Genomic DNA, 13,690 nt, shown 5'->3' on the forward strand with positions numbered 1-13,690 from the left:
CTTAAGATATTTATCAACTGTAAATGAAGATAAAATACAACTTGACAGAATAGAAACCTAGCAGTCACTATCTTAACCTAGTGATTAATGTTAATATCACTAGTTGACATCATGTAGCCCTTAATAGGGAGAAGGCAATGGCACCCTACTCCAGTACTCTTGCCTGGAAAATCCCATGGATGGAGGAGTCTGGTAGGCTGTGGTCTATGGGGTCCAAAGAGTCAGACACGACGGAAGTGACTTAGCAGCAGCAGCAGCCCTTAATAGGGCTTCTCTGGTGGCTCTGTTGGTAAAAAATCCACCAGCAATGCAAGAGACACGGGTTTGATCCCTTGGTTGGGAAGATCCAATGGAGAAGGAAATGATAACCCACTCTAGTATTCTTGTCTGGAGAAATTCATAGACAAAACAGCCTGGCAGGTTACAGTCCATGGGGTCTCAAAGAGTCGGACATGACTTAGCGACTAAACTACCAATCACTACCACAGCTCTTGATAATGATGTACTGAAAAGGATACAACATCACTTCTGTAGCATTCTTGCTGAAAATCAGCACGCCAGGCCTCACTGTCCATCACCATCTCCCAGAGTTCACTCAAACTCAGGTCCATCGAGTTGGTGATGCCATCCAGCCATCTCATCCTCTGTCGTCCCCTTCTCCTCCTGCCCCCAACCCCTCCCAGCATCAGAGTCTTTTCCAATGAGTCAACTCTTCGCATGAGGTGGCCAAAGTACTGGAGTTTCAGCTTCAGCATCATTCCTTCCAATGAACACCTAGGACTGATCTCCTTTAGAATGGACTGGTTGGATCTCCTTGCAGTCCAAGGGACTCACAAGAGTCTTCTCCAACACCACAGTTCAAAAGCATCAATTCTTCGGCACTCAGCTTTCTTCACAGTCCAACTTTCACATCCATACATGACCACAGGAAAAACCATAGCCTTGACTAGACAGACCTTTGTTGGCAAAGTAATGTCTCTGCTTTTCAATATGCTATCTAGGTTGGTCATAACTTTCCTTCCAAGGAGTAAGCGTCTTTTAATTTCATGGCTGCAGTCACCATCTGCAGTGATTCTGGAGCCCCAAAAGATAAAGTTTGACACTGTTTCCACTGTTTCCCCATCTATTTGCCATGAAGTGATGGGACCAGATGCCATGATCTTCGTTTTCTGAATGTTGAGCTTTAAGCCAACTTTTTCACTCTCCTCTTTCACTTTCATCAAGAGGCTTTTCAGTTCCTCTTCACTTTCTGCCATAAGGGTGGTGTCATCTGCATATCTGAGGTTATTGATATTTCTCCCGGCAATCTTGATTCCAGCCTGTGCTTCTTCCAGCCCAGTGTTTCTCATGATGTACTCTGCATATAAGTTAAGTAAGCAGGGTGTCAATATAGAGCCTTTTCCTATTTGGAACCACATGAACTCAAATTGAAAGACATTCCACAAAACATTTGATCAATATTTATCAGAAGTTTCAAAGTACTGAAAACAAGGAGAGACTGAGGGACTCCCGAAGATTGAAGGAGACTAAGGATACACAATGAAGTACAAGGTGAAATCTAACTGGATCCTGAAACATTAGGGTAAAAAAATGGTGAAAGTTCAATAACGCTAGTAGTAAATTTGATAGCATGGTACTAGTATACATTTTCTGGTTTTGGTAATTGTACACTGATTATGTGAGTTGTTAATACTAAGAGAAGCTGGGTAAAGAGTATGCATGAACTCTATTATTTTGCAACTTTTCTGTAAGTCTCTATTTCAAAATAGAAAATTTAGAGGGAAAGAATAAATAGAAGAACAACAAATAAAAAAGAAAAGGAAGAAGATAACAAAAAACTCATGCATTTGCTTTTTTGAAAACAGAAGTTATTTTAACTTAATTGGACCACATATGTCATTAAAAAATAAGTGTGGTGCCAATGACTGTTTTTGTCACATCTAATAAGATTGATTTTGTTGCTATCTTTGTTTAGGCTGGTGTAACAAAAGTACCATAGATTAGGTGGCTTAAACAACAAATATTTATTTCTCACAGTTCTAGAGGCTAAGAAGTCTAAGATCAAGGCACTGGCAGATCCAGTGGCAGTGAGGGCTTGCTTCCTGGCTAACAGATAGCCATCTTCTGTTAGTGAAAGGGGAGAGAAAGTTCTCTGGGATCTCTTTCAAAAGGGCACTAACTCCATTCACGAGGGTTAAGCTTCCCAAAGACCCCACTTCCCAATACCTTAGGGGTGAGAATCTAACATATGAATTTTAGGGAGATACAAAGATCCAGTCTCTGATAGTTGCCTTGCCTATCAAAACTATATTTGAGAGTATTTCTAAAGACATGAGATGCAGACCAAGTTTTTACCCTGGCAGTCAGTGGTCTAGACATATATCATAGAACAAAGATACTACATTAGCTATCAGACTGGTTTTCATACCTCAGTTTACAGTTTGGTTTGGTTTCTTTGTTAAATACAGTTGCTTTCCTTTTAATAGACATTTTGCCACTAAATATACTCATTAAAAGTTTTTCAGGCCTGGCAATATTCTTAGTATGCTATTACTGATTCAATGAAGACTTCAAAACAGATAAAAACACTGATTAATTAAACAGCTGATGCCAAGAGTCAACAGATTCCAATGTTTAATAGGAACAGAAATATTTTAGATAAATTACCACTTAAAAATCTCAGAACTTCCTCACACAATTATTAACTTTTACAAACTGTGAGTAAATAACTCTATAAAATGAAAAATTTAGATACTAAGAATTTAAATAAGTTCACTTATAATTATATACCAGATTTCCCAATCCCTCTCAGAAAATGATTAATGATTTCATTTTGAAATCACACGAGTGAGTCAATTACTAGAGTTGGTCCAAGGTCAATAAGAAAACAGAATATCTAACTTAAAAAATTTTAATTAGAGACAGATACTATAATTTAAAATTTGGTTATTACATGTCTTTAATTTAAAATTAAAAGTATAATTGCTAGTAAAAAATTTGACTTTTGCTTATGGAATACTGGGTTTCCCTGGTGGCTCAGAGGTTAAAGCGTCTGCCTCCAATACGGGAGACCCGGGTTTGATCCCTGGGTTGGGAAGATCCCCTGGAGAAGGAAATTGTGACCCACTCCAGTATTCTTGCCTGGAGAATCCCATCGAAGGAGAAGCCTGGTAGGCTACAGTCCACGGGGTCGCAAAGAGTCAGACACGATTGAGCGACTTCACGTCACTTCACTTTATGGAATAATAACACAAAGTAGAAAATTTCCAAGTTTTGGTTAGACTAAAATGTGCCTCTTTCCTGGCTACTGCTATTTGCAAGCTATTTGCTTTTGGATGTTATGGTATATGTAAAAATGCAGTCTTCTTAAGATCTGCCCAATAGACTTTAGGAAGACTGCATGGACATGCCTAACTGTAGACTGTGAAACTGGATGTCACCTTAGCAGCTGTTTTAACAAGCATGTACATGAAAATCTGATAAGGGCAAAAGTCTTTATTTATTTATTTTTTTTTGTAAAGCTAAGTCTAAGTAATACAATTCCATTGATCAATTCTCTTTTATACCTACTTGGGTCAAATATCCATGTTATATAGTAAGAAAATATTTTGCATTGAAATGTTATATGCTTTCTTTGGTTTAATCTGAACTCTTTTGAGAGTTCAATAACACACACACACAAATCTATAAGTGTGATTCCCCAGTTCTTTTTTTTTTTCTTAACTACTATGATGATCTGCTCTCTGTGATAAATATACCTGGCCATAAGAATCACTGTGACAGTCACTGAAACAAGACAGCCGACCATCTGAATGTTAACTGTGACAGATTTGGCTTTCCTGCCCTGTTTTCTAAGAGTTTATAGTTCTGTTGAGGGGACAAAAGATTCACACATAAAGCTTTTCTATAATCAAGTAAAAGAGCCACTATGTTAGACGATCAAGAAGCACCTAGAACCCAGGGGAACTGACAAGAGCACTCCATCTTTCAATGATAATTAGAATCATCAAAGCTCTTTCATGTTTCATCTCACTGAATCCTTGCAACAACCTTGCCAGGTAGGAAGAGAGGTTTATTGTGAACACTAAAATTGATGCTCCAGAGGTTATGGGTGTTTTAAATCAGACAGTGATTTGCTTGCTTTCCTCAAGTTCCCATTCTTTTGCTACGTTTCAAGGAATAGCTTTTCTCTCCTAAAGTATAAAATAGCTCTGGGCACTGGGTTCCAGACCAGAAGAGCTCTACCGGAAAGCTCTCTGCCTCTGCTGCAGCAGGAAGGACTATTTTTAGATGTTTTCCTTTTGCTAATTATCTCTCCCTCCATGGGGAATTTCTATGGGTAAAATCCCCAGATGAGCCAAGTTTCTCACTAATCTCCGCAGAGACTGGAACGACAAGGGCCATGGCCCAGATTGCCCTGAGGCTCATTACCTCTCTAGCTTTAGCAAGTTCTTTCAGGACTGTGGAGCCCACAGAACTGGGGTGATTGCACTCAACAAGGGGACTAAGGAGTGACTGGAAGGTGTGTGTGTGCTCAGTCACTCAGTCATGTCCAACTCTTTGTGACCACATGAACCATAGCCTGCCAGGCTTCTTTGTCCATGGGGATTCTCCATGCAAGAATACTGGAGTGGGTTGCCATGTCCTCCTCCAGGGGATCTTCCCAACCCAGGGACAGAACCCAGGTCTCCCGTATTGCAGGTGGATTCTTTACCTCTGAGCCACCAGAAGCCCATGAATACTAGAGTGGGTAGCCTATGCCTTCTCCAAGGATCTTCCTGACCCAGGAATCAAACCAGGGTCTCCTGCATGTGAAAAAAAGTGAAAAGTGAAAGTTGCTCAGTCGTGTCCAACTCTTTGAGACCCCATTGACTATAGAGTCCATGGAATTCTCCAGGCCAGAATACTGGAGTGGATAGCCGTTCCCTTCTCCAGGGGATCTTTCCAATGCAAGGATAGAACTCAGGTCTCCCACATTGCAGGCGGATTCTTTACCAGCTGAGCCACTAGGGAAGCCCAAGAATACTGGAGTGGATAGCCTATCCCTTCTCCAGGGGATCTTCCTGACACAGGAATCGAACCGGGGTCTTCTGCATTGCAGGTGGATTCTTTACCAGCTGAGTTACCAGGGAAGCCCCATGGGAAGGTAGGCCTGGACATATCTGTTTGAGTCTTGGAACCACCCCAAATGACCTTGCCTGGAGCTCAATTCTGAAAGAGAATGTGGAGCCAGTGGTGGCTGAGGGCTCAAAAGACCCTCCTGATGTTCTGGCTTTCTTCCATCACCTTTGAGAGGAAAGAGGAAGAGACTTAACTTTTCCAGGCAACTATAACCTTAAGCTTCAATCTCCAGGGAACCCCACAGGAACTGTGAAGGATCAGCCTAGAGAAGAGAAAGAGGAAAGGGGTGATGAAAACACTTTTCACGCTCTTGCTGGGAAGAGCTAACCAGCTAGTGCGAGGTAGCCCGGAGGCAATGGGTAGAAAGAAAGTCAAATAAGTTTTTGGCTCAATGTCAGGGTAAATCTTAGAATAGGTTTTGTGCAATGAACTACCTGGGAGCTGGTGAGTCTATTACCTGAACTGTGCAAGCAGAGATGTAGACACTGGAGTGGATGCTGGCATTTACGGGAAAGTGAGAGTGATGGAAAACCCTACAGGTTGGAAGCTATGTAATAATACTTGCTAACACTATTACAGTAGTTATTTTGTATTGAGTTTTTTTTTAATATTCAATAAAGGTACAAGATGTAGATGCTATTGTATTATTAACTCTTTTAGAGATATGGAAACTGAGGCACAAAGAAGTTAAGAGATTTGTTCAAGGTCACACAGTTAATAGGAATTTTCACTTCAGCTGCTTGTTGCCAGTGTCTGTGCTTTTAACCACTTGCTGTATTGCTGTATCTTCTAAGGTCCCTTCTTACTTTGACATTCCAGATAGGATGGACTCTGATAGCAACACCAGCATTCCTGGTGCCTCACTAATCGGACTTCCAAAAGGGCACTGACAGCCTCTGAGAAGGGAGGGAGGCCCGGAGGGAGAGAGGAAGGAAGGAAGAAAGGAAAAGGAAGGAGGGGAGGGAGAAGAAACAGAAAGAAAAGAAAACAAAAGGGAAAGTTAAAGGAGTTGCTGCTGGGGGAAAAAGAAATCGAGACCTTTAGAACCAAGGAAGCTCGCTGGTTATATTTGGGGCCAATTGGCAGAGACAGAGCCTGACAGAATATTGCGACAAAGTAAAACATTGCTATTGTTTTCAGATTTCCCGCCTCACCTGCCTTTCCTTACAGCATTCAGGAAGGCCTCTGTACGCTGGCCTTCCCTTCTAGCCCCCCTTACTCCATCTGCACCCGCCTTCCCATGGCACTTGTGCTCAGCTTTTCCGGGAGATTGGGAAGCCCAGGGACCAACAAGCAGCTGCCAGTTCTCTATTCTGCACCGTCTTCCCCGCCCTGTTTTACGGAGGGGAAAAGTGACGCCCAGGGTGGTATGGGACTTACCCAAGGTCACAGAACATCGGTCAGACGCCCACGCCTAGGCACCCCTTCTCTCCGCGCGCCCGAACCCTAGAGCTTTCTTCATTCCACATCCCCGCCTCCCCACCCCCAACCCCACCCCCCTGTTCCCTGGAGTCGCTTCTGACGCTCGGCAGCCTCCTGGGTCCAGCCCTTCCTGCGGGCGCTTCCCTTCCGCCGGATTCCCACGCCGGAGTCGCCCTCAGCCCGCGCGCAGCCCGCGGGAGCGCTGCCTTCCGGCCCTGGGAGCCCCTCTCCGCTCCGCGCCGCGCCGCCCCGCACGGCGGGGGCACCCAGGGAGGCGGAAGCCCAGGACTCACCGCCCGACGCGAATAGGAGCTGACAGGGTGCCAGGGCCCTTGGGGATCCCGCCCTCGTCCCTCCCGGCGCTCGCACCTGGAAGGGGGCACCAACCCACGGTGACGTCCTCCGCTCGGCCGGTGCGCTCCTGCCCGCAGCCCCGCCGCCTCCTTGGGGGAAGTCCCAAAGTGTCACGGCCGAGACCGCTGGGGTGTGGCCGCACCTCCCGCTCCCCCGGAGGCTGCCCCCAGCCGGGAGGCGCTTCCTCCTCCCAGCCTTGCCCCGGCCCCGCACCCGCCGCGTTCCAGCCCCAACCCCGGCTCCGGCCGGGCCGACGTGCGAACCGCTGTGCGCCCGGGACGCGCGCACCATGGATTTGGGACCCGGCTTCCCCAGGCAGGCCGCCTTTTGGTTGGACAATTAGCGGAGGTGGGCGGGGAGTTGACCAACCCCACACACGCGCTTCTCCATGAAGATTCTTGAGCTTTCTTTGAAGAAAGGAGTGCATATGCTGCAGTGTCTCTGTGGAAGGAGCCTGAGGTCCAGCAGCAGCCTAAGTGGTGAGAAATGTTCTTTCCTTAGCCCCAGTCCTGCAGATGCCCAGCCCTCTTCCTTCTTTCTGGTCCCCTCTCTGCTACCTACTCTGCTCCTTTAATCAGCGCTGTAAATGATGGAAGGAAGGCGTTTCCTTACTGGGGTGAGATCATGGCCCCGTCGCCAGTTCTGTCTTTGAAAAAAAAATTTTTTTTTCCCCTCCTCTTAAATCCCTGAAGTCATCCTTGTTGTATAGAACGCTTTGGCTATCGCCCAGCGCCTGAGCTGGATCCCGCGGGTCTCTTTCCGAGGGGTGCTTCCAGTGACCTGCTTTCGCACTTCCTCGCGGCTCTCTCCTTGTGACTTGCGAGGGCGGCGTGCGACTTGGAGTTGCTCAAAGTCTCCTCTTGAGAAGTTGCCGATGCTTTCGACAGGAGAGGGGACTTTTAAACAGGTGGCTGGCGAGGCAGGTTATCTTTTATTGTTCTTGTTTTGTCTGGAAAGTAGACAAACTGCCATCGTCAGAGAGAGTACGTTTTGCCCTGGAGGTCAAGCAATCTTTGAACTGATGGTGAAACAAAAGAGCCCCAATTAGATCTGGGTTTAGCCAACTAGGTCCCTCAGGAAAAGCTCAGGAAGAGAAAGGAAGAAAATCAGACCCTTTTAATGACCTGCGATATTGAAAAAACGATTAAAATTTTTAATGAAAGAAATAAAAAACCTACAACCAAGTGTGATTCTTTTCTGCCGAAGCCTTGCAGATGAAGTGAGCTGTTTACCACACTTTGAATTGTCCATCTCTTTTTTATGATGTAAGTTCTTTTTAAAGTGGGTTGTCTAGTAGTCTTGCAAATGTTAACCCAAGTTTTGTGTCTTTTGGTTTTCTGTTTACAAAATGGGGGCGGGATGTGAGGAGAGAGAAAAGGTGCTCCTAATTATGTCTAAACACGTGCCTCTGTAAAATAATTTTTGGTCCATTAATTCCAAGTAACTTTAATGTTCAAAAATTTAACGCTTTTATAATAGGTTTCAGGTTTAAAACTTCATATGTTATTCTGGGGGATCTGATTCATTTGGTTAAGTACCTATTTTCAGTCTGTACTGGAGCTATGAAGATTATACTTGGAAAGATTAGAATATATATAGGTTTCATTTATCCTTTCTAAAACTTTGACTTGCTGCTTCCTCACCACTGTAAATGAAAAATAAAACTTCTAAAAGAATTAATTAAATACTTTAACTATATGTGAAGTATGAGAACATACACTTTTGAAATGAAATCAGCAGTGAGATCTCAGTATCTTGACTTTTATTCAGTTCAGAAGATGATTTAGACATCTTTTGCCACCATATTTATAAGTGCTGAAAAATATCAAATCGCTATATTCTAAATGAATATGCTTGAAGTTTTATGTTTTGAATACATATTTCAGGAAGCCAACAGAGATGTATGTTAATATTATTTCAGTTTTCCTTATCTACATGAAGTAAAACATGAACAGACTATAACTTGGGTATTTATTTCCTAGATATGAAAATTTTTAAGGTATGTATGGTGTATGATAAAGACTTCTTATAAAAATAGATAACATGTTCATTTACATACAGAATCGGTCTTTCAAATGGTAACAGATCCAAACAGAGGTGATAATATGTGTGATGGAGAAGCATAGGTTGTTGCAAAATCATGAGACTTAGAGTCAGAAGACTCAGTTATAAAGCAGTTTCAATAAAGTTACTGAGGATTTTTCAAAGTCAGTATTTTCATCTGAAAAAAGTAGGAATAATGATAGCTCTAGCCTGCTTCCTATTTCTTACCGAATCCTAGATTTAACATGTGAACGTATGAAAACTGTTGCACTTTATATATGCATTGTGATTTAGTGGGGTGTTTGGTTATTTAGGGAACTGTCACTCTAGAGGAATTTTTGTAAAAGGGTATAGTCACAAGTAAAGACGAAGGTCCCTTTTATACCCTTTCCCCAGACGGAGGTAATGTACAGAATTGCTAAGTGATTGTTTCTGGACACTATATTGCTTTTGTTTGAATTGTGGCTTTTATTAATTTATAATCTTGGATAACTTACATGACCTTGCAGAAATGTAAATTACTTTGATAATAGTACTTACCTCATAGGTTGTGGTAAAGATTAAATGAATTAATAACAGGTAAAGATTTATTGGGAGAAGGCAATGGCACCCCACTCCAGTACTCTTGCCTGGAAAATCCCACGGACGGAGGAGCCTGGTAGGCTGCAGTCCATGGGGTTGCTAAGAGCCGGAGACGACTAAGCAACTTCACTTTCACTTTTCACTTTCATGCATTGGAGGAGGAAATGCCCTGGTGGCTCAAAGAATCTGCCTGCAATGCAGGAGACCAGGGTTTGATCCCTGGGTTGGGAAGATCCCCTGGAGAAGGGAACAGCTACCCACTCCAGTGTTCTGACCTGGAGAATCCCATGGACAGAGAAGCCTGGCAGCCTGCAGTTCATGGGGTCACAAAGAGTGGGACATGACTGAGTGACTAACAATTTCACATTTTCAAAGATTTATTGAGTTCTTACTAGATGCCAGGCATTGTGCTAAGAACTTTGAGTCTACCATGTATAACATGTTCAGTGTATTTTAGATATTATTATTGTGTTCCATTTTAAAGTGATTTCTTTCATGTGACTTTTACTGTTAGTATGAGCAATTCTGCATGATATGTTATGCCCAGTTTGTGAATGCAAATTGAAGTCAAGACATCAGATACATTTTCATGGAGCAAATTTATATAAATAGAGCTGGAGTACACAATTTTAATTTTTTAAACTTACCGAAAGAGAAATACAGTAATATTTTGAGCCATGTTAACATGGAGTAAAAGGTTTTATGCAAGCTACTTCTGCCCCATCATTTTACAGTTGAGGGATTAAGGGCCACAGGAAAAAAGTAACATAATTTGTTATAAGAGGTTAAAAGATTCTCCTGATAGATTGTTGAACTTTTGAAATTATAAATATTTTAATATTCTATTTACGTTTTATTTGATAAGTAGGATTAAGAAAATACAAAATAATTATTACTAATTCTTGAGCTTCTTAGTATAATAAAAACATTTTATTACTTGTCTTTCTTCTGCAATATCAAATATTATTACATTGTCTAATTTATCCATTATATTAGTTTATAAATCCTTTGTACTTCTGTAGAATGGAGATAGCATAAAATGTCAAATAGAAGACAATCTTGGACAAGATTAAATAGATGGTTTAAGGCTATTTCCAGTCAGTTATGATTCTTTTTTTCCATTTCTCAAAATAAAAATTATTTGTTTTTGTTTTCATGGGAGTCTATATGTTAAACGACAGGTAGTACATTTAAAATTTTAAACAAATCTGCTCAGAGTATATGGCATTTTTATTAACCTGGTAAAATACTATATTTTCAGCTTAAAGGGTGAGTAAAGCAGATTCACTTTTCTCTAGAGATGGGACTTTTACAAAGAAATGGAAGCTCAGAGATTAAAACAAGAACTTTAATGCCTACTCTATTTCTCTCAAGATCTACTTGAGAGGAAAGCAGAAGAATTCTATCAAAGAGGGGTGTTAAGGTTACAGCTTTATCATCACTTCACCAGGAAAGACCATTCTGATGCCTCAAAAGGAGACCCTGAGAAAGCTCCAGTGGGCATCAGCCTGACAGGGGATAGCAGCACTTTGGCTTGGTCCCTGTGGTAGTAGTAACGTGTGTGCGTGTGGGTGTGCATGCACGCACACCTAGCCAGGGGTAGCGATGTGCTTGTCTTATTACCCCAGGCAATTCTGGAAAGTCAAATCTTAGTCTTTTCTCCTTCTGTGTATAGTCATCACTCCTCTGCAAGAATCGGTCAATTAGCGCTGCCTCAGCCTGATAGCATGCTGCTGCTGCTGCTAAGTCCTGTCAGTCGTGTCCGACTCTGTGCGACCCCATAGACGGCAGCTCACCAGGCTCCCCGGTCCGTGGGATTCTCCAGGCAAGAACACTGGAGTGGGTTGCCATTTCCTTCTCCAATGCATGAAAGTGAAAAGTGAAAGTGAAGTCGCTCAGTCGTGTCCGACTCTTAGCAACCCCATGGACTGCAGCCCACCAGGCTCCTCCGTCCATGGGATTTTCCAGGCAAGAGTACTGGAGTGGGGTGCCATTGCCTTCTCCGGCCTGATAGCATAGAGGATTATCAAATGTGTAGAGATTGAACTGTCCACCCACATCAAGTGGCCTTGATGGAGGATTGAAATACTAGGCAAAAATACTTATCCATCCTAATAAAAACACACAACCAAAACCCAGGCAGACCCTTCCTTTCAAGTATAGTGCTGACATCTAAATTGAGACTGCTCTTTTAGAGTCAGGTTGTATCAGGGAGTATGTATCTAAGGGGTGCAGGCTTTAGCTCCTATACAGGACAGTCAGCTGATCCAAGAAAGAATGTTCCATGGCAAAGTGGCTGTTGCTTTTGGTTCACTTCCCAGGAAGGGATCCTCTACAAAGATGGCATTATGCAGCTGTTTTCAGCTCCACTATACCTTTACTTTCTGTTGTTGTTCAGTCACTCAGTCATGTCTGACTCTTTGCTACCCCATGGCCTTCAGCATGCCAGCCTTCCCTGTCTTTCACCATCTCCCGAAGTCTGCTCAAACTCATGTCTATTGAGTTGGTGATGTCATCCAACCATCTCATCCTCTGTTGCCCACTTCTCCTGCCCTCAATCTTTCCCAGCATCAAGGTCTTTTCCAGTGAGTCGACTCTTCCCATCAGATAGCCAAAGTATTAGAGCTTCAGCTTCAGTATCAGTCCTTCCAATGAATATTCAGGGTTGATTTCCTTTAGGATTGACTAGTTTGATCTCTTGTTGTCCATTGGGGCTCTCAAGAGTCTTCTCCATCACCACAGTTTGAATGCATCAGTTCTTTGGCACTCAGCCTTCTTTATGGTCCATCTCTCACATTGACTCTCACATGACTATTGGAAAAACCATAGCTTTGACTACATGGACCTTTGTCATAGAATCTTTATTTGAGCAGGTTTTTATGTTGTAAGTCTAAAATTCTTCACTGTTTCAATACTGCTCCAATGGGTAAAATGAATGTGAAACATAAAATATACAAAATGATCATTGTTTTTTTATGGCTTTCATTTTCAAAGGGATTTTTGTTTTTACATGATGTTTTCAGTGTTAAATTAAAAAAGTTAGTGCTTATTCTTAGTTCATTTGTCTTGCATTACTTTAAAAAAGCAATTTGCTAAGTGCCTATGTAGTCGGCATTATCACTGTTTACCCGGTATTTTGGGTTCTTCTCTTGGGCACATTGCAGGATGCATGGCATTATCACCTTCCCCTGAACTTAGGTGTGGCCATATGACTTGCATTAGCTAGGGAAACGTGCGCAGAAGTGACACACCTCCCTTCCAAGTGGAAACTTTAATAACCAGAGCACAATTCTCTCTACTTCTGACCTGATGATGTTCAAGGTAGTGGTTGTTCCATCAGTCTGTGTCCCTGAGTGTCTGTAGTAATAGGACTGTATGACCCTTGGTGGGCATTTAGCACATTAGAGAAGTTAAAAACTTCTCTTTGTAAATAACTTAGATTTTTAAGGTCATTTGTTATCTGGTATATCCTGATGGGTAGTAAGGCAGTAGAGTTTAACATAATAAAATTTAATGGAGGATTATTGGGCTCAGTTTAAGATTCTTTCTAGTCAATCACTTTAACTTCTCTATGATACCGTCTGTAGTATATAATGAATTGATGTATTGGTTTCCTTTCATAATCTTTGAATAATTAGTTTAGCGTACCAAAGTATGGGGTTTTGGCATCATCTAGTAAATTAGTGTGGAGAAATGGCAACCCACTCCAGTACTCTTGCCTGGAGAATCCCAGGGACGGCAGAGCCTGGTGGGCTGCCGTCTGTGGGGTCACACAGAGTCGGACACTACCAAAGTGACTTAGCAGCAGCAGCAGCAGCAGTAAGTTAGTGGTTGTTCTGAGACTAGTGAGTACATTGCTTCTTAAATGATACTCATCTTCCCTTCCCAAAATGCAGTGAAGCTCCATTGATATTTGAGATTATTCTTTCAAAGTGGTACTTTATTTGCAAGGTGCTTAAGGACTCAGGTGCTCCTTTGTACTTACTCTGCTGTATGGAAACTGTAATACCTATTAATGCCCCAGAGTTCCTGGAAACGAACTAGCTGCATTACTTGAAAAACAGTGCTAACATGGCAGCTCTCATCTCTGCTGCAGTTTTTCCAGACAAAGGAAAATGCAAATAAAATTGTTTTTCTCTCAGCTTATAAATTAAGAGCTGTGTGCATG

At 42.4% G+C, this 13,690-nt stretch overlaps 1 protein-coding gene across 2 annotated transcripts in view; it reads left to right on the plus strand.

Moving 5' to 3' along the window:
* Positions 1-13,690, plus strand: part of FGF12 (fibroblast growth factor 12) — a 620,602-nt gene that overhangs the window by 194,147 nt on the left and 412,765 nt on the right. Inside the window, exon 1 of one of the 2 annotated variants that reach the window (XM_027538348.1) lies at positions 6,708-7,376. The exons of the other annotated variant lie outside the window; for it this stretch is intronic. Coding sequence (XP_027394149.1) covers positions 7,286-7,376 — 91 coding nt within the window. The 5' untranslated portion in view covers positions 6,708-7,285. Of the gene's footprint in view, positions 1-6,707; positions 7,377-13,690 lie in introns of those variants that run through there. 2 annotated transcript variants of the gene reach the window in all.

The sequence above is a fragment of the Bos indicus x Bos taurus genome, chromosome 1 (assembly GCF_003369695.1).
Source record: "Bos indicus x Bos taurus breed Angus x Brahman F1 hybrid chromosome 1, Bos_hybrid_MaternalHap_v2.0, whole genome shotgun sequence".
NCBI lineage: Eukaryota > Metazoa > Chordata > Mammalia > Artiodactyla > Bovidae > Bos > Bos indicus x Bos taurus.